Raw genomic sequence first — 21,250 nt, forward strand, 5'->3', positions numbered from 1 at the left:
TGATGTGTGTGAGTGCTGGTAAAAGTGTAGGAGAGATTGCTTGGAGGAGGTGTGAGGGGATTGGGTCTAGAGGGCATGTTGTAGGATGGCTGGAGAGGAGAAGTTTTGATACTTCTGCCTCAGTGAGGGGACAGAAGGAGAAGATGGGAGTTTTTGCAGTGGGTGTGGTTGGTTTGAAGTCCTGTGTGTGTGGGGCTGAGAATTGACTACTGATTGTTCTGGTTTTGTCTGTGAAGAATGTGGCGAAATCATCAGCCGTTATAGAAGTGATAGGAGGTGGTGGAGGGGAACAGAGGAGAGAATTGAAAGTTTTGAAGAGATTACGTGTGTCTGGAGCGCTGTTGATCTTGTTGTGGATGTATGAAGATTTGGCAGTATGGACTTCAGCAGAGAAAGATGAAAGCAAAGACTGATACATACTCAGGTCTGACGGATCTTTTGATTTGCACCATTTTCTCTCTGCTGCCCTGAGTTTGGTCCGATGTAATGTCTTTTGGTCCAAGTAATGTCTTTTAAAAACATTTAGAAATCTTGCCAACTCTAAACTGGAGCTGTGTTTGTTTAGCTCTCTTTCTTCTCACATAATGAAAATATTTCAACCCAAATCAATCTTTCATGTCCATTTATTTATCTATTTGGTAACAGTCCATATAAATAACCCATTCCACTACATTGTGTTCATTTTGCCATAATGACCGACTTGTTTGGACATTGTCCTTTAAACTTGTTCGCAGCTCACAGCAGCTCCCAGACACCTCCCTCCCTCTCTGGTCAGCGCTGATTTCGCTGCTAACCAGCTCACTAAAATCTACCCCAACACATTCGGCCAGAAGCCTGCTCTGAAGTAAGCCCGAAGTGCTCTCTCGACAGGGTTTGTGTGTTGCTTTGAGACGCAGTGTTAACGGTCTGTGTGCTGTGCTTCAGGTCAGTGTATCTCCATAACAACAAGCTAACAGATGCCGGTCTGCCAGAGAACATGTTTAATGGATCAGACAATCTCGAGATCCTCATCATGTCCAGTAATTTCCTCCGTTATGTCCCTAAGGGTCTACCCACCGCCCTCTACCGCCTACACCTGAAGGTAAGACCACTGTGAGGCTCATTAAATGACGAAAAAATGAGTTCAGTCATCATGTACTCAGTCTTATGTCACTTTAAACCACTTTGTTCTCCTAAGAAATACAAATATGCATTGTACAAGGTCTAAATTGGTATTTTTTTCACAAAAAGCACTATAAACGTGGCTTGTAGGCACTCTATTTCAAATCTTCTGAAGCTATAGATAGTTTAGTGTGAGGAACAGAGAGTTTTGAACTGAAAAGAGCAGCAGCTATTTGAATGAGAGACTAAATGTGCTCTTACGTTTAATAGTTCTTGTGTCTCCGCCCCCTTATTCTCCTCCACCAATCAGAATCCTCGACTAATGCTGTTCAGTTGCTTTGACACAATCTGTATTGTTAAAAGCGCTATATAAATAAAGGTGACTTGACTTAATGACAAGCTAACAGATGCCGGTCTGCCAGAGAACATGTTTAATGGATCAGACAATCTCGAGATCCTCATCATGTCCAGTAATTTCCTCCGTTATGTCCCTAAGGGTCTACCCACCGCCCTCTACCGCCTACACCTGAAGGTAAGACCAGTGCGAGGCTCATTAAATGACGAAAAAATGAGTTCAGTCATCATGTACTCAGTCTTATGTCACTTTAAACCACTTTGTTCTCCTAAGAAATACAAATATGCATTGTACAAGGTCTAAAGTGGTATTTTTTTCACAAAAAGCACTATAAACGTGGCTTGTAGGCATTCTATTTCAAATCTTCTGAAGCTATAGATAGTTTAGTGTGAGGAACAGAGAGTTTTGAACTGAAAAGAGCAGCAGCTATTTGAATGAGAGACTAATTGTGCTCTTACGTTTAATAGTTCTTGTGTCTCCGCCCCCTCATTCTCCTCCACCAATCAGAATCCTCGACTAATTGTTCTGGCATGGTTCTCTCAAAGTTATAAACAAATGTTCTTCCAGTAGTGTTTATGAACATTTGTTCAGCATTTCATCTGTTCTCAAAACGTTAGTGCAAAAAAATATATATTTATACATTGTACATGGAATGTTTCATTTCTGAAACGTTTTAAGGTGACTTGACTTGACTTGACTAATTGTTCTGGCATGGTTCTCTCAAAGTTATAAAGAAATGTTCTTCCAGTATTGTTTATGAACATTTGTTCAGCATTTCATCTGTTCTCAAAACGTTAGTGCAAAAAAATATATATTTATACATTGTACATGGAATGTTTCATTTCTGAAACGTTTTAGTTAGATGTTCTGCTGACGTTATTTAAATGTTACTACATGTTTCAAAACATTCAGAGGACATTAAAATTAAAACGTAAAAAATAATATTACCATAGTGTTTGCATGTGCCCTTAATGTCCATATAAGCAATAATAATAATAATAATAAAAAAATAAAATAAAATTAAAACATAAAAAATAATATTACCATAGTGTTTGCATGTGCCCTTAATGTCCATATAAGCAATAATAATAATAATAATAAAAAAATAAAATAAAATAAATAAATAAATAAAGAACTGGACATTTTGAGCATTCAGGGAACATTCAGAAATAGCGTTTTTATAACTTAATGAAACGTTAGCAAAACGTACTTGGAACATATTTTTTTGTTAGCTGGGAGTTGTCTAGTCTTTAATAATGTTCTCAAAATGTTAGCACAAAAACGTTATTTATACATTGTTCATGAAATGTTTTAGTTGGATGTTCATCTGATGCTTTTTTTAAATGTTACTGCTTGTTTCAAAACGTTCAGAGAACATTTTAAATTATAAAATGGAATGCTTCCTTAATGTTAAAAAAATATTTTAAAACTTTTTGAATGTTCACAGAACATTCAGAAGAAACGTTTTCAAAACGTTCTTAGAACATATTTTTTTTATCAACTAGGTAGTTCCATCTTTTGAACTCCCTCCTCTTCTGTTGTTTTGGGTCTTTAATAGTTTAGGCCTCTATTTTAGGCTCGTTAGAGGGTGTTTAGTGTCTCTTCGACACCTTTGAGAAAACCATTGCGCTTTAAATGTGAATGAAAACCAAGGTGGTTTACTTACTTGATTTGACTTACTTTGCATTACTATGAATGGAAGAAATTGGAGCTCAAAAACCAATATGACCAAATAAGTCCCGCCTCCTACATAAAAGAGCCAATCACCAACTGGTAAAGTCACTGCATCACTGCAACTGCCGTTAGAAGCTCCAGCTCCCATAGAAAGTGACCAACCTGGAATAAGCTTTGTAATGCCGTTTTAGCATATTAAACAACACTTATGAGATGTTCATGTGAAATTTAATTGAAATATGTTATTGAAATACGATTTTGGCAAGCAGTTTTTGAGCTTGAGATTTTTTCATTGTTCCAGCATGAACTAAAAAGCTGTCTGGATGCATTGCACATATGGCCGCCAAGTATTTTTTATTTTGTTCGAGTTTAATTCCAGATGGAATTATTGTTGTTCAGCCTGCTGGAATGACCTGAATGCAGGTTGTAAATTAATGACTTGGATCTTTTGAATTTTCTTTCAGCCAAATGAACTAATATTTATTCATGTCATTTTGTACATTTGCAGTGTTGTATTTTCAATTGCCAAATTCCCCAAGCACGTCCCCATATGCGATCTTTGATAATAGTCTGAAGTAGGTAGTCACTGCAGTGCAGCCAAAAATAAATTTGACAAAAAGGATGAGTTCCCCTCCTGATTCCCTAATGCGTCTACTGTTTCAGATCTGACAGAACTGACAGTCTTGTTTTATTCAAATATGGTGCGTCATGATGTGGTTGTCTCATTGTTAATGTCAAACGTGCGTGGTTTGTCTTGACTAGAGTTTCACAATATGCCACCACCATCAAGTGTGAGCCAATATCTCCCTTTAAAAAATAACTTTATGATAAAAAAAATGAGTAGGAAATAGTTTTAGCTTATTTTAAAATCTAAATTACTTCTTACATCATTTAGTACTGAATTAAAAGGGGAAAGATACATTATGGCAAAGTTTAACCATTTTAAGAACACATGTTGAGAGGAGCATTTTTTTGTGTGTGCACTAATAAGAAACTTTTTATGTAGCAGATTTTTAAAAGAAGCATTTATCCATGTTTCATACTACTAATGATGATAATGATTATAGTGATAAATGTGCTTGTACAGTAGCTTGCAGTTAAGGTTTACTTTGCTTTACTATTTTTATTTTATTATTTTTTTGGTTGTAGAATTAAAACATTAGCAATTTTTTAGTTATCAACACTTATGAGATGTTCATGTGAAATTTCATTGAAATATGTTATTGAAATACGATTTTGGCAAGCAGTTTTTGAGCTTGAGATTTTTTAATTGTTCCAGCATGAACTAAAAAGCTGTCTGGATGCATTGCACATATGGCCGCCAAGTATTTTTTATTTTGTTCGAGTTTAATTCCAGATGGAATTATTGTTGTTCAGCCTGCTGGAATGACCTGAATGCAGGTTGTAAATTAATGACTTGGATCTTTTGAATTTTCTTTCAGCCAAATGAACTAATATTTATTCATGTCATTTTGTACATTTGCAGTGTTGTATTTTCAATTGCCAAATTCCCCAAGCACGTCCCCATATGCGATCTTTGATAATAGTCTGAAGTAGGTAGTCACTGCAGTGCAGCCAAAAATAAATTTGACAAAAAGGATGAGTTCCCCTCCTGATTCCCTAATGCGTCTACTGTTTCAGATCTGACAGAACTGACAGTCTTGTTTTATTCAAATATGGTGCGTCATGATGTGGTTGTCTCATTGTTAATGTCAAACGTGCGTGGTTTGTCTTGACTAGAGTTTCACAATATGCCACCACCATCAAGTGTGAGCCAATATCTCCCTTTAAAAAATAACTTTATGATAAAAAAAATGAGTAGGAAATAGTTTTAGCTTATTTTAAAATCTAAATTACTTCTTACATCATTTAGTACTGAATTAAAAGGGGAAAGATACATTATGGCAAAGTTTAACCATTTTAAGAACACATGTTGAGAGGAGCATTTTTTTGTGTGTGCACTAATAAGAAACTTTTTATGTAGCAGATTTTTAAAAGAAGCATTTATCCATGTTTCATACTACTAATGATGATAATGATTATAGTGATAAATGTGCTTGTACAGTAGCTTGCAGTTAAGGTTTACTTTGCTTTACTATTTTTATTTTATTATTTTTTTGGTTGTAGAATTAAAACATTAGCAATTTTTTAGTTATCAGCCATGACATAAAAGTAATTATCTATTGAAAATTTCTATTTTTTATTTTATGCAAATCCTTCATATTTCTTTTCAATTTTAGATATTCTTCAAAATGTCAACATCGATGCATTGCTAGTCTTGATGCACCATATTTGAATTAAACGAGATTGCCAATAATGGCAAATGTCATTGGTTCATTGACATCAAACCAGGCATTATACGTTTTGATGCAAATTGTTAATTTGGGTGAACAAACCAACTAAAACCTCTTTCTGACATCAAGAGAAATGCAGCAGGACATCAAAACAAAAAGCAAATATAAAATATAAGATACATAATGGCATCATTGCATCAATGCATGTAAAATGCAGTTGTTATTTTTTTTCTGTTTCTATGCAGAACAACAAGCTGGAAGAGATTCCCGCAGGTGCGTTCGATAATTTGTTCCATCTTCGAGAACTTTACCTGCAAAACAACTTGCTGAGTAATGATGGCATGGACAACGAGACCTTCAGGTCAGCATGACTGAACAATCCAAGAAAAACATAATTTACCTCGCACTCTTTCTTCTGCACGGCTCTCTCCTTCCTAACCTTCTTGTACAAGCCCTACCTGAGCTGTAACTGATGAAAACTATCCTGCCTTCTTTCATCAGTCACTTGAAAAGTCTGGAATATCTGGATTTGTCTAATAACAACCTGACCACGGTTCCTCTCGGGCTTCCTCGAAATCTCATCCTGCTTCACTTGGAGAAGAATTCCATCCAAAGCATCACAGTAAACGCACTGACGTCCATCCGAAACCTGGAGTACCTGCTCCTCCACAACAACCGCCTCCGCTCCCGCTCCATCCATCCGGCCGCCTTCCAGGGTCTCAAACGTCTCCACACCGTCCACATGTACAACAACCTTCTGGAGCGCGTTCCCCGCGGCCTTCCTCGCCGCGCCAAGACCCTCATGCTGCTCCACAACCTCATCACTGAGATCGGACGCAACGATCTGATCACGCTCTACACCCTGACGGAGCTCAACCTCAGCTACAACCGTCTCACCAGCGCCAAGCTCCACAGAGAGGCCTTCAGGAAGCTCCGCATCCTGGAGACCCTGGATCTGTCGGGAAACAAGCTGCAGACGCTGCCGTTGGGTCTTCCCAAGAGCCTCCAGGTTTTGAAGGTGAAGGACAATCAGATGACCGAGATACCGGAAGGAGCTCTGATGGGAATGGGTTCGCTGAGGGAGCTCTACCTGACCAACAACCAGCTGAAGCTGAACTCCATCTACCAGGGAGCTTGGCAGGAGCTGAGCGCGCTCACGGTGAGAGATCATCAGTCACTCAAGAAATGTTATGATTTTTACTTTAATGATTAGAACAAAATGTGGCAACCATGTATGAATGAAAATGGGCGAATGCATTTTACAGAGCTTGGAAAATGTTGGGCTTGTGGTGGTGCTTGAGACATTACTGGTAATTCAGTTTTTCTGTTAAAAAAAAAACTACAAATAATATGAAACATGATAAATTCTGACAGACTGCTGGGCTCAGGAATAATAATTAATAAATATATAGAAAAATGGGGTGAAGTTTCTTAAGTGATCAACTAGATTACAACTAGATTACAACCTTGACTAACATTATAAGTGAACCTCATGAAAATAAATTATTTTTTTATTTCATGTTATTTAATAATTTTTAATAGGCCTAGTTTTTTTCCTACTTCTTTTTGTTTTGTTTTGTTTTGTTTTGTTTTGCCTATGGGATAAGCATGTTGTTTGTTACCAGCTGGATAAGAAAAGCAGACTCTATGCTCTTAATAAATAATAAATAATAGATAAATAGAAAAATGGGGTAAAGTTTGTCAGGTGATCAACTAGATTACAACTATTTTTGTGCAAGTAACTTTGACTAACATTATAAGTGGACCTCATAAAAAAAATTGTTTTAATTTTGTTTATATTTTATTTTGTATTATTTTATATTTTTTAAATAGTTTTTCCATTTTATTTTGTTTTTTGTTTTGTTTTGTTTTGCCTGTAGTGTAAGACTGTAGAGAAAAACAGACTCTATGGTCTAAATAAATAAAAATATCATGTTATATATTTTCGTTTATAGTTTTTCAATTAATTTTTTGTTCTATATTTTTATTTTATTTTTTTAATATTTTGTTTTCCCTATAGGGAAAGCTTGTTTTTCTGTTATCAGCTGGATAAGAAAAGCAGATGCTCTTAATAAATAGCAAATTTATAGGAAAATGGGGTAAAGTTTGTCAGGCGATCAACTAGATTGCAACTGTAATTTTATTTTATTTTATTTTGTTTTGTTTTGTTGCCTGTGGAATACCTAATCACAGAGAGAGTGTATTTTCTGTTATCAGCTGAATGAGAAAAGCAGACCCTCTGCTCTTACATGGGGAAAAAAAGATAAGATATGAAAAGAAGCAGTCTCTTTCATTGCATGATTTCCTAAGAGCTGTTTCCAGCCAAGGAAAGATTCTGCTAGACCGTAATGTTCCCATTTCAAAGGCTTAGCCGAATCTCCCTTTGATAGATGGAGAAAGAGGATGCTTGAACATGTTTTATGTTTGTTTCAGACACTGGATCTCTCCGGTAACATGTTGTCACACGTTCCTCCTGACCTGCCCGAGTCTCTTGAGTTCCTTCACCTGCAGAACAACAGAATCAGCTCCGTTTCAGCCACAGCCTTCCTCAACACACCCAACATCAAAGGCATCTTCCTCAGGTGACTCGCCGATCCTTCCCTTTCTGTCTTTTCACTCATCTTTCTGTGTCTTTTGCATCCTTTAGGTAAAAGTCATAAACGGTTTTAGCAAAACCTGATCAGCACATATAGACTTTTGTCTATTATCCTGATTTTGCAAACACATTTTAGGCGTGCAGAAGCACATGCAGACACTGAATGTTTATGTTTTGGTGTCTAAACTCTCATGTAAACATGGTTTTCTCGCACGTTGGATTTTATAATGAGCTCATTTTAATAGCTATCAGCATTTTGTTGTACATATAAACACACTCACTGCAAGCAGATCATTTGTGTGCTCAGAGCTGGGCTTTATTGTGTTTCTTTTTCTGAAACCGCTTGGATCTGCTCTGCTGTAATGAACTCAATATTGAAGCTTTCACAGCTGCACTTACTGCCACAATAACGTGAGGCGAGAACATTTCCCATAAAATCATACAGTAACAGCGTTCAGACTGTAAACAGAGACTGAGAGCATATGGAGCGAATGAAAGAGCGGACAAAATAGTTTTCTCATCTTGACCTGATTATTGGTTTCAGAAACATGTGAAAGGCAGAGATTTGGACTAGTTTAGGAGCTGGTTGTGTGTTTGCAAAACCAGCAGGTGCCACGGCAGATGAACAAACGACTTTCTATATGGTAGTTATTTGGGGGTTAAATGCGACATTTTTAATAGAATATATATTTTAAAATTACAAACACTCTTTTTATGTAACATTTGACAACATTTCAGCAAATAGGTCACTATGTCGTAACAATACATTTTGTATAGCTCATAATAAAATAATATAAACAATATGTATATTTCAGACACCAGTATATGGTGCAATAAAAATCATAATAAAAACATATGTACCTCAGTGAAACTACCTCTAAATATTTACTATGAAGAAAATATTTGTTGTCATTAAAATAACAATTCATACTTGTAATAAATCCACCATAAGTATGGTTGCATTTCATAATTTTGAATAATACTGAATAATTTGTTATGTATTTTAATAATGCATTTCGAAGATGGATTTGTTTAGAAAGGCTGAAAATGAGGAAACATGTTGCAATTTATTATTATTATTATTTTTAATATGATAAACCATTTAAGAAGTGAAGATGCAAACATTTTTACTGAGAAAAACATGAACAGATTTTTTTTTGTTCTTTCAGCTTTGTCACTTTTTCGTAATGAAAAGAGCTTTATAGAAAAAAAATGAGATGGAAAAATATCAGGTAATTTCAATTTACAGTAAAATGTTAAGATGTTATATGTTAAGGCACAATGCACTGTAGTAATATAAAGGATTTTTCAGTATTTATTTATTTTACAGGTGTTTTATCTATATTTTTAATTTTGCACTTAAAATTGCTGGATAATGTCCTGGCAGAAAATTAACAGTACATTACTGTTTTTTAACCAGTGCAGACCGACAGTACATTGTTCTTTAATCTGTAAAATTTCAGGAGTCTTTTATAAAATTCAAGAACAAAAATATTAATAAAACAATATAGCTTTGCAGGAGCAATATAAAAGGAACAGTTTGTCCAAACATTTAAATGGTCATTCTGTCACACTGGAAAAAGAAGGCAGATGTTCAAGAAGCATTAATAACAGTGAATATAACTGTTCAATTGTGATGTGTAGAGTTGATTCCCAAACCTAATGCTCATGAGAGGCGGATTCCTCTCAAACATAATGTCCATGCTCTCTACAGTCTATCAACAAAAAGATGGAAGAAAATGAAAAAAAAAAAACATGGATTCATGTGCATCAATAAAGCACTCTGTGCTCAGTCTCAAGTGGACAGACATGACTCGATGGATGTTTCTTAATGGACAAGCCTGAGCCATTACAACCCATGTCAGTGTAACTTTTGGGCAATTTAGCTAGTCTGTTTATAAGAGTACAGGCTCGTTCTCGCTGAATTCCTGTTTGATTTGAGAACATGTGACGTTTCAGGATGAAGCCACTCATCTTTTCTGAGAATTCGCTCCACTCGCCGTTTAAACCGGAATGAGCCTGATAATGTCTTCCAAACGGCTTTTGATTGGCAGGTTTCACTTGTGATGTTTTTGAATTTAGACTTTAAAATTAGCCTTTACGTGCATTAACTCTTTCTCTGCCTCTCGTTCACTTTCTCCCTCAGATTTAATCGTCTCTCAGTTCATTCGGTGTCCGAAGAGTCTTTTTCTCACCTGTCCAAGCTTCAGGTGTTGGACATTGGCCACGGTAACATCTCTCCCAACCGAGGCCAAGCCGGAGAGCAGGTGGAGGAGGAAGAGGAAGAGGAGGAGTTACCGTATGAAGAAGAGGAGGCGAAACATTCATGAGTCACGGATGGAAATAACAGTGCCCTGAACTTTCCCTCACTCAAAAATAAAATAAAAATGACAACCAGTTTGAGATTATAAATGCATTGTGGCTGCTGCTGACAGAAAGTGATTATTTCCAAACGCAGTGTTTGATTACATCTGAGTGCATTGGAAGATATTTTTAGACATGAGAAAGGAAAATACGAATTGTGCTACTACTAATTTCTGTCTACTAATTTAAAAAATGTGGCTTTATATTGTAATAGATGCAATAGTAAAAGTCATATGCATTAATATCTGGTGCAGGATGCTGGAAAATTGTATTGGTTGTCTTTTATTTTTGATTAAATAAAATCATAAAATGGGTGTTTGCTCAGTCATGGCTCATTGCGTTTACATGCATAAAGCTGTTTTGTGCTATGAAATTATAATTTCTTTCTCCAGAGAACAGACTCTGGGTATTTTTTCTGTAAAGAAAGACTTTACTGAAAAATAAAAAAAGCTTTTATCTGAAGTCATATAATAGTTTTGTGAATTTGAGTCGAAACACTCCTACATCTCATTTCAGATTCAAAAATCATTGTGCAACACTACATTTGATATTAGTTTGATGGTTGACAGTTTTTTGATGAATAACAGCTTAAGTTTCAGACGGTTTCTTATAGAGATCAGTCATATGACTTTCAAGGATTTGTAATATAGCGCTCAGGTGATATGGGCTACAATTAGCTGCTGTGATTTTATTGATTGATTGGTTGATTGATTGGAGATTGACCGCTGGATTGTGCACCATTCAGAATCCAACTGAAGCTGTGTTTACACCACAACAATGCGCTAAAAATGTCAGTTTTTCCTTTGTGTTTTCTGCTTACAGACAATGTTGGCAAAATGATCCCTGTTCACACGAATCAGCGAAAATAACAAAATGCTAGCAATGCATGTCAGACCAGTAGCTGGCAATGTCAGTTTGTAAAGAAAAACTACACAAACATGTAATACGATCCACATAACATCACCGTTTTCACAACTTTGTGTTTTTGTAGTTTACATGGAGATGATAATGGTAGAATTTTCAAAAACTTTCACTTTGAAACCCGTTTTCAAATGTAAACGCTCCCTTTGAATGCTTTTTAAATTCGTATTCAATGCCTAATCGGAACTGGTAGCAAAGAGGAACCAGAATTTAAATTTGACCCCACCAATCCAATTTAAAAGAATGAAAAAAGTTCAGAAAGTCTCGAAGTTTGAGTATTTTGTAGGCTTTAAGGCCGGGACACACCAAGCAGACCTCAAAGAACTAGCGGCGACGAAAGCCGATGGTGTTGTCGCCTCGCATCGGCAGCGTCGGACCAAAAAGCTGCGCTCGAACACACCGTACAGACTACAGCCGACGGCAAACTAACACATGCGTTCTGCGCATGCGTGAGAGGAATTAACTGTCTATATCAGCAGCTATCAATAGTATATATTCGTCATTCAAAAGGAGAAACTGAAACAAAGATATACGAGATAAACGCAGATATACGAAACGTAAACAAAGCAGCACTTGCTTACCATTTTGAATATCAGTAACGTTGATAACTTTAATCATTTTAAGCGGCTCATGTTGTTATGAAAACATTCGCGTATTAGAATGATTGGGAAAGATCATGTAACATTTAAAAAGCCTTCTGTCTGTACCGACTTCATTTACGTGCTTGTTTTCATCACTTTCGCTTTAATTCTCAGGCACTGACTCATTAGCTAAACTGAACATTCAATCAAAGTTCTCACTCTCGCCGAGGGTCCCGACGGCCCTGACGCCAATTCGCAAACTACCGCCGACGTGAGCCCGACGACGAGAGCCGACGAGTGGAACACACCAAACAAACTAGCCCGACCGTCGCTCGCCGTCGGCCCGGCCTTTAAAGACAGATTTATGGGTTGAAGGGTTAAAGAACACTCCCCAGAATTCACCCAAAATTCCTATTTATTTTAATTACATGGAAATTTCACTTTCTGTCATTTCAGTTCAACTTCTTGTCAGGCTACACCAATTTTATTCAGTTTGAAAACTTTTTTGGTCATTGTGTAGAAAAGACTTCAAAAATTCTCCTTTTTTGGACTCGTTGGGAAACAGGAACATATGAGGCGGGGGGAGTAAAAATAATGACAGAATTTTCATTTTTAAGTGAGCCGACTCTTAGTTTGACAGCCTTTCGAGTCTGATAACTGATCATTTTTCTCATCATCATGTACAGGAAAATTTGAACACCACTTCATTTTGTTCAGACATATCTATTCTTCAGCGTTACTCATCATAATGTGTGGTGATTTTCTCGGAAAATCGTTTTCAGAGCTTAATGAATGGAAAGTTCTTCTGTAGCAGATGGGGTGTATGAACTGGTAGACGTTTCCCAGAAATATTTTAATTATGTTCATTTCCTGTCTGAACTAATGAACGTAAAGCGGTGGGTAACTGTATAACTGTATATAATACTTGGACAAACACATCTTGTGAAGACAGAAATCTCGCCCACAGTACTAATGTGCTCTACTTTTTTCCTTCTACTAAAAGTTCAAGATTGTAAGCCTGTCATCCTCGTAATACATTTCATTTAACATGTGTTGAACATGACGTAGGTTTGATTTTGACATTGGTGGGGACATGACATAGCAGACAACACCCCCTCCCATCCAACTACAACAACATTTTCACATTTATGATGGACTTCTGATCACAGTTTTATGTCATCTAAAGTCTTTATTTATAGCTATGGTAGCCAGCATACTCATAATTCATAAAGAGAGTTTTTTTTTATGTTAGCATATTCATCAGACAATAATTACACAATTTTGATTATGTAAACCCAATAATATTACAGCAGCAGTTTTCTTTGCATTCTTTATATACTCAAAAGAGAATATCGCAAAATATAACTTAATTTGTTTCCTGATAGCTAAATTTCACATACATAAACAAAAATCTGGCTCTAAGTTGATCTAGACTAGAATAAGGAAACTATTCAAAGCTCTGTTAATCCTAAAGCAGTCTCTCTTAAATTTACTCTTAAGGTGTACATTTATTAATATTATTATTTTGTAACAATATTTCTGTCATGATAACTCTCGGAGGGATTGGCATGGTAATGTAAATGACAATGTTAATGTATTTGGTCTTGGCGGAATAGATCTGCTACGCTGCTGCAGAGCAAGTACCGAGACTTGGTACTGCCAATACATACAAAACATGCTGCTGTGAGCATGTAAGAAATACTGCTGCTGCACATATAACATACATGAAATAACCCCCATATAGCATTCATGAATCACCTCGTAGCAGATCTATACAGGTGGAGCTGGGGAAGGTGGCGGGTTTCTGAAGCAAGCTACACTGCTACAGCAAGCACTAGTCATATATTTGAATGTTGAGGAGCGAGCTCATTGGCTACTGATACAGGAGAGAACCAATCAGCTGTGCCATGTGATAATGATGTCATTAGGTCAGATTGAGTTAGACCTATCAGACTGCGCCATCTAGAGTTTCATGCCAGAACTCTGTATTTTCTTCAGTATTTTCATGGTCTAGAGGTAAATAATGCTGTTTCTAAGCTCAATGTATCTACTCAAGTAGAAACCATGTCTTTTAGTGATGCACATCCACATCAGTGTCCAAAACTTAAATTTTATCACCCACAAACTCAAACAAGGATGATTAAATGCAGCAGATCAGAAACGGTGAGTGATGTACTATTTAATTTATTTTCTTATGAAAAAGTTGATTTCACAAAACAAGACAGAAAAAATTCCATAGCTTTTTTAATTACGCCATTTACACATTTCCAATAAAGCTGCTGTCATATAAATATCCATGTCTTTTCTCTACATGTGGAGCAGAACTGAAGCATTTTTCTCCATGCATGGAAATCCTGTCCGCGTTTATCCATGGAGAACAGATTCTGTACCTGTGCATCAATGTCAAATGCTGAGAGAGGGATTTCAGCCTAATTCAGTTAATCACAAAGACCACATGGAGCACTCTATATATGTCAATGAGAAAAGCTGTGAGTACAGCTGAACGCTTTCATCAGCTCTGAGAGAAGACAGCAGCCGGCCATGAACCGCCCTGCGTGCCTCGGCTTTACTGAGATGGGCCTTCATAATCAGCACAAATGAGAGTGAGCCACGCTTCAGCAGAGATTAGAGACCATGACGGACCACGACACACACGTTTGACCGCAGAGAGAAGCCTGAAATATACTTAACACATATGTGAGCGCAAATGGTTTTTCATTCTCTGCTATGACATGTATAGGTTCCATATTCAGTATTTCTACAAGAGATGCAATAGTTGGTATTAGCTTATGGTACAGTTTTTTTCCATCTACTTTATCATTTTCTCTGAAGTAGTAACAATACAAGTTTGCATTTCTTTTTTATGTCATTTAGATCTTATGTATAAATTCCTCTGCTTGTGAATATACAAACTTAACCACAGTAAAAATTTACACTTCTATAAATTTATAGAAGCTTTCGCACTGGAGGAACCTTTCATAGTTCCTAGAACTATTGACGGAAATACCCGCTTTTTGGCATGTTTGCACCGCAGGAACTAGGAACAGTTTTAGTTCTAGGAACCCAGTTTGGGGGAAGTAAATTAGCTCCTAATTCAGAGTAGGGTCTAAAACAGTTCTTTAGGAACTATCAGTGTACGCCGATTGGCCAAACGCATACGAAACACCGGCTACCTGCCTTTAAAATGCCATGTAATTATATTTTTCCACGAACATGGAAAACAGCGATAATGGCATTTACCTGTTGTCTGCAGAGTTGTGTTCTTTTCTCAGCCTCGATGATAACACTGAAAGTTGTCTTAGGAGATTTAGTCCGATTTCAATCACGTAAATTGTGTGTTTACTTTCCATCTCCGTTATTAAGAAACCCACAACACAACAAAAACAGCTCAGATCACGGCATCTTCCATTCACTGGTTGTTGACGTTTGTAAATGCCACGCATAAAGACGTCGCTGATGGCCTCGTCAGAGTTCCTGCTGCCGGTGCGAATGCAACCTGGAAAACGGCCGAAGGAGAAATTGGTTTTCTAGGAACGGCCATGCTGGTTAAGTTCCTAGAACCATGCAGTTCGAGAGCCCCTATGTATTTTGGCCAGATTGCCATCATCTGGTGAAAAAAGAGTCCAGTTTATTCTTATTTGTAAAGTTTTAATATCTGAAAAAAATAGTCACAAAGTTTTTGAAGCACTCAACATCACTCACTCTCTAATGGGTCCTCTGCAGTGAATGGGTGCCATCAGAATGAGAGTCCAAACAGCTGATAAAAACGTCACAATAATCCACTCCAGTCCATAAGTTAACATCTTATGAAGCGAAAAGTTGCGGGTTTGTAAGACAAGACATTTGTAACTTTAAAATGCTGCTCCCGGCTGAAATACAAGTCCTCTACAAATTCATAATATTGTTTTCTTTCGTGAAAAAGTTGTCTCAACTGAATCAGCAGAGAAATATGCACATATCAAGCAGTGTTTACAAGCAAAACAGTTTTAAACGAATATGTTTGTGGATTTTGATGTGAGAGGAGGACAACAGGGGATGGACTTTTTCACTAGAAAAAAATATTATTATGAATTATGGACTCGTATTTTGTCCAAAAGCAATGGTTTGAACATAAAAAAATGTCTTAAGGATGGATTTGTTTTTTTTACAATCACACAGCTTTTGTGATGTTTTTATCAGCTGTTTGGACTCTCATTCTGACGGCACCCATTCACTGCAGAGGATCCATTGGTGAGCAAGTGATGGAATGCTACATTTCTCCAAATCTGATAAAGAAACTTCTACATCTTGGATGGACTGAGGGTGTTCATTTTTAGCAAATTTCATTTTTGGGTGAACTATTCTTTAATGTGCAAAAAGATTGATGTAAGTTCAACAGGATATGCTTTGATGAGTCAGTACAGTATATAATTCGCTTTGTTTTCGTACTTGGGCAAAGTATGTTTCTGCCCTAATTTAGCATGATTCATTACAGACCCATATTTAGTTCTGAATAATCTAGTTTCACAGTCCATACAGTATATGACTGGGATCACCCTTTATTTAGTTTTCCAGGCAAGCACCTCTTACCTTGAGGGTTTTTTTGAGAACGGGTTTAGCAGAACAGGGAGAGGAGAATATCCGATAAGATAAAATATTCAAAATCACAGTCAACGTTGATCTTCACGCACGCCTGCGAGCTTTAAAATATTTTTACACGGCCTGCTTAAAAAGACAAGACATAAGATATAAAATTATATATTAACTTGAGAAATAAAAAAACACATTAGAGTACATAGCTATGTTGTATTTACAGTTCATTCATGCTTTTTGACAGTCTTGCATTACGCTGCAGGATATGTTTCGCTCTCAAGGCCTTGAATGCATCGCGCTATGACCCAAAGAAACAGGCTGGCTTGGTGTTGTGGACCTTGACCTGGTTTCTCATCCCATCCCGGCATTATCTAACAAACTGAATGGGTCAACCGGGATGTGCTGCCAAGAATGGCATTACTGGGGCAGTGGCCCATATGTGCAGGGTCAGACCATGTGTTGCCTGTTAGAGCAAAACAGAAAGGAAATAATACATGTCCTGTCGTCCGTTCCCATGCAAGTGGATTTGTTTTGTTTGATCGATTTCAGTCTGCGATATCAATGGTCGCAATACGTTAGTCTCCAGACCGTTCATGTCAATGCCACAATGGTCCTTGTCTCTGTGTTTCAGGTGTCGCGGTGGAACGGGCGGCTTTTTCCGATCAGAAGGGGGCGGACGGACCCCTTCCTCCAGCTGCATGAGACGGGCCACATCTGGAGGGATGTGCTCAGGTTTGCCCCCTAGTGGTGGGGACTGGAAACTACCATTGTTCTGCTGACAGTTCGGCAAACCCTGGTTAGTCATGGGCTTTGTTTCGCAGATAAGAGGGACCTACGGAGAAACAGGGAAATGCTGATTCAGTATTTATTTTTATGCACTGTTGAACTCAAATCTCAGGCTCAATTCAGCCTACCAGAGCGGTGTTGTTATCATTAACTAAATCTTAAAAAAAAAAAAAATTTGTTCGTTGACATAAAGCTAATATAAAATATAAACAGTAGTTGAAAAACTAAACGAAAATTGGAAAAGATACCTTGGCAAGTAACTGAAATAAGTTTAAGTGAAAATGCTCCTATTTGGCATGTATTATGAGCATAAGATCTTGTGCAACAATTTCAAATTGAAAAATTAAACATTCCTCAGATTAATGACATCAGCAATACATAAAATATACATTTAAAGGGGTCATATGATGTTGCTAAAAAGAACATTATTTTGTGTACGCATCATATGACCCCTTTAAGGAGTGATGTAGAAAGAGCGCAGATATTATATTTTATATCTATTTGATGAAGGAACCAAGGTCTCTCTGCAGGACTGTCAGACCAGTGTTGTTATCATTAACAAAAAAATATCTAAGAGCATTATTGTTATTTGAAATAAAATATAAATATTAGATAATCAAAGTGCTAAAACTACTACTAACGGAAATAAAAGTGGAAAACAAATTAAATAAAACAAGTTTAAACTATTTATTTTTTTTGTAAAACAAATACAAATCACATAACAAAATGATCAAAAATTAAGCTAAAATAAAAAAAAACTAATGAAAAATATATTAATATATTAATGATAAATAATACTAAAACAACACAGAATTGTTGTACTGCTCATATTACAGTCTTTCAATACACAATAAACAAACATGCTTCACATATTTTGGTGGTGTGGTGTAGGGGCTAAATCTCAGATCACATAATAAAGATTCAAGCTCTGTAATGAGAAAGCCATAAGCTATCATTATTTTACTCTTGAGCTAATTTGTCCAGTTGAATAGCACCTAAAGTAAGTGTACTACAAGTGGCTCTTGGTTAAATTTGTCTGCTGAATGACCACTTAATTACTAAGAGTGGAAAAATAAGATTGTCACAGAAGCACTCGCATGTCCTGAAGAATAATTAGAAACGGGCATCAGCATATTGTGTACATATGCCTTCAAGACAAATATGTTTTCCATAAATTGGACGCTTATGTGTCTATATTGGATCCGTTTGTAACATATGTACATTCATTTTTTTTCTTACGAAACTATGTTTTTCCACCTTGTCGTGACTGTCCTGTCTCTCTGTTTGTCGATAGCTGCGTGCAATAGTCACGATCTCTCCTCTCGTCATGAAGTTTGTCCTGATTTACAAAACCTCAGTATCCTTGAGATGTCTTTGTGATTATGGCACACAGTCTTAAAGGTACAAATTAAATGACCTGTCCTGTTTGTCAAGGAAAAGACATTGAAACCCACTTTAGTTTTCTGTGTTTCAGAGAATCGTGTTCATCGGTTATTTAACATGCTTGTTTTCCATTCAAATGTGCATCTGCCTTTGTTCATCTGTGTAAAAACTGGTGGAAATTAAGTTTACACTTATATGTGTCTTCATGAGACACTGACAAAGACAGGAAATGTCATTCATTGTGGTCTGTGTCCATGCAACTTGTAATTTTTGGTTCAAATAAGTTCAGTGAAATTTCTGTGTGTAGGGCTTTGCACTATTCATAATATTTCCAAAGCAGCTTTATAAAGAATAGCACTTCACAAACCCCACAGAGAAGACACGATGGGAGGGAAAAACTCCTTAAAATGATTAAGAAATAACCTTGGGAGGACCAAATTCAGTCTTTGTTTTTGTGTGTGTAAGTGTGTTTGTGTAAATATATGCAGGTGTAGTGCATTTAAGCAGTGACTTAGAAATAGTACAAATATTTGTTAATGATTTTTTAAAATAAATGTATTTAATATTTGAAACAATAGTAATGAAAAAAGATATTTTGGCCACTACTATAGATATGCGATTTATCTTCATTTCAAATAAAAACAATTTTTTTTTTTGGTCAACTTGTCGATTTTTTTTGTCTCTCAGGTAACTAACCCCATCTCCCTCTTTAATGAAGTCTTTTCTGCTTTAATGATTTTTTAAAATAAATGTATTTAATATTTGAAACAATAGTAATGAAAAAATATATTTTGGTCACTACTATAGATATGCAATTTATCTTCATTTCAAATAAAAACAATTTTTTTTTTGGTCAACTTGTCGATTTTTTTTGTCTCTCAGGTAACTCACCCCATCTCCCTCTTTAATGAAGTCTTTTCTGCAGATATGGGCCATGATCCCTGTGGCCAGAGCATCTCCCATCACATTGACCATGGTGCGGAATCGGTCTCTGAAGAGGTGAGGACAGACATGATGAACATAATTAACTTTATGCATTTTAAAAACACTGGTGGATAAAACATAGTCAGGATAAATGCAGGTGATGGGAAATGTACAACCAAGTCCAAGAGTGACTGATTATTTGTCTCTGTGTCAAACTCTCTGATTTTTTTTGAAAACTCTGATTTGTGTGACACCAGTAAACTCATTTTTATGATAATAGTGACCATTAAAGAGTGAATGCATTTTTGTGAGTTAATTCCCTGTCTAAGAGGCCATTCACACAGAGCATGTTTTTGCATTTACAGTACTTTACAGTAAAAAATTGCAAGGTCTTGAGAAAAGTTGAACTTCTTGTAACTCAACACAGCATTTTAAATATGAAGCATTCTTGCAGCTAAAGAGTGCAATGCTCAAATACATTCACCTAGTGCATATTTAAATAGAGAGAAAAAAACAATGGAAAAGCAGCACAGTAGAATGCAAAAACACATTGTATGTGAACAGCCTCAAACGGTGCACTGACAAAAAGTGGTTTCTACCTAAATGTCCAAAAATATTTTGATACTTACAGGGCCCAGTCAACAGCGATAATGAGAGTGATGTCATCAGTGGGCAGTCCGACGGATGTCAACACTATTACCATGGTGACCAGGCCGGCCTGTGGGATCCCAGCTGCACCGATGCTCGCTGCTGTCGCTGTAATACTGGAAAACATGGTAAACGAATCATTACACAGCAAGCAAAATGTTATGAAGGACAAGTGAATTCTGTAACCTGCTAATATAAGCACTGCAATAAATGCATCCTGCTGTTGCACTGCACAGGTGTGCAGAGTCAGTTCTGTAACCTGTTAACATAAGTGTCGCAATAAATGCATGCAGCAAATGCACTGCTTGCATGTGATGAGTCAATTCTGTAACCTGTTATATAAGTGTCGCAATAAATGCATGCTGTTATTGCACAGCATAAACGTGCAGTAAATTCTTTATCCTGTCAATAGTTGTTGTTGGAAATGCATGCTGCTATTGCAATGCTTACGTATGCTGAGAAAATTCTGTGACCTGTTAAAAGAAGCACTGCGATAAATGCATGCTGCTATTACACTGCATAAGTGTGCAAAGTCAATTCTGTAACCTGATAATATAGGTGTTGCAATAAATGCATTCTGCTATTGCTCTTCTTACTTGTGCAGAGTGAATTCTGTGACCTGTTAATATAGGTGTCACAATAAATGCATGCTGCTATTGCACTGCGTAAATGTACAGTAAATTCTATATCCTGTTAATATAATTACTGCAATAAATGCATGCTGCTACTGCCCTGCTTATGTGTGCTGAGTGAATTTTGTAACCTGTTAATTTAAGCTTCGCTATAGATGCATGCTGCTATTGGACTGTTTACATTTGCTGAGTGAATTCTATTGCCTGTTAATAAAGGCGCTGCAATAAATGCATGCTGCCATTGCACTGCTTATGTGTGCTGAGTGAATTCTGTAAATGGTAAATATAGGTGTTGTAATAAATGCATGCTGCTATTGCCCTGATTACACATGTGGTTTGAAAGACACTCGTACAACCCCAACACTGGCAACAGAGCATATGAAAGCTAGAGATGAGAGAGAAAGATGGCTGATGGATTT

The 21,250-nt window shown here is 36.7% G+C and overlaps 2 protein-coding genes across 6 annotated transcripts in view; one reads left to right on the forward strand and one right to left on the reverse strand.

Annotated features, from left to right (window-relative positions):
- Positions 1-10,841, forward strand: part of LOC107692805 (podocan-like) — a 22,176-nt gene extending 11,335 nt beyond the window's left edge. For all 5 annotated transcript variants that reach the window (XM_016492001.1, XM_016492005.1, XM_016492006.1 and 2 more), the window contains 6 exons: positions 735-844; positions 925-1,081; positions 5,670-5,785; positions 5,926-6,583; positions 7,858-8,006; positions 10,167-10,841. In XM_016492001.1, the coding sequence (XP_016347487.1) occupies positions 735-844; positions 925-1,081; positions 5,670-5,785; positions 5,926-6,583; positions 7,858-8,006; positions 10,167-10,350 (1,374 nt within the window). In that variant the 3' untranslated portion in view covers positions 10,351-10,841. The remainder of the gene's footprint in view (positions 1-734; positions 845-924; positions 1,082-5,669; positions 5,786-5,925; positions 6,584-7,857; positions 8,007-10,166) is intronic.
- A 5,775-nt stretch (positions 10,842-16,616) lies between these two features.
- Positions 16,617-21,250, reverse strand: part of LOC107692806 (excitatory amino acid transporter 5-like) — a 62,736-nt gene continuing 58,102 nt past the window's right edge. Inside the window, exons 9-11 of the mRNA XM_016492008.1 lie at positions 20,181-20,315; positions 19,519-19,618; positions 16,617-17,290 (exon numbers count right to left, since the gene is read on the reverse strand). Of these exons, the coding sequence (XP_016347494.1) occupies positions 16,925-17,290; positions 19,519-19,618; positions 20,181-20,315 (601 nt within the window). The 3' untranslated portion in view covers positions 16,617-16,924. The remainder of the gene's footprint in view (positions 17,291-19,518; positions 19,619-20,180; positions 20,316-21,250) is intronic.

The sequence above is a fragment of the Sinocyclocheilus anshuiensis genome, unplaced genomic scaffold, assembly GCF_001515605.1.
Source record: "Sinocyclocheilus anshuiensis isolate Anshui unplaced genomic scaffold, SAMN03320099.WGS_v1.1 scaffold871, whole genome shotgun sequence".
In the NCBI taxonomy this organism is placed as follows: domain Eukaryota; kingdom Metazoa; phylum Chordata; class Actinopteri; order Cypriniformes; family Cyprinidae; genus Sinocyclocheilus; species Sinocyclocheilus anshuiensis.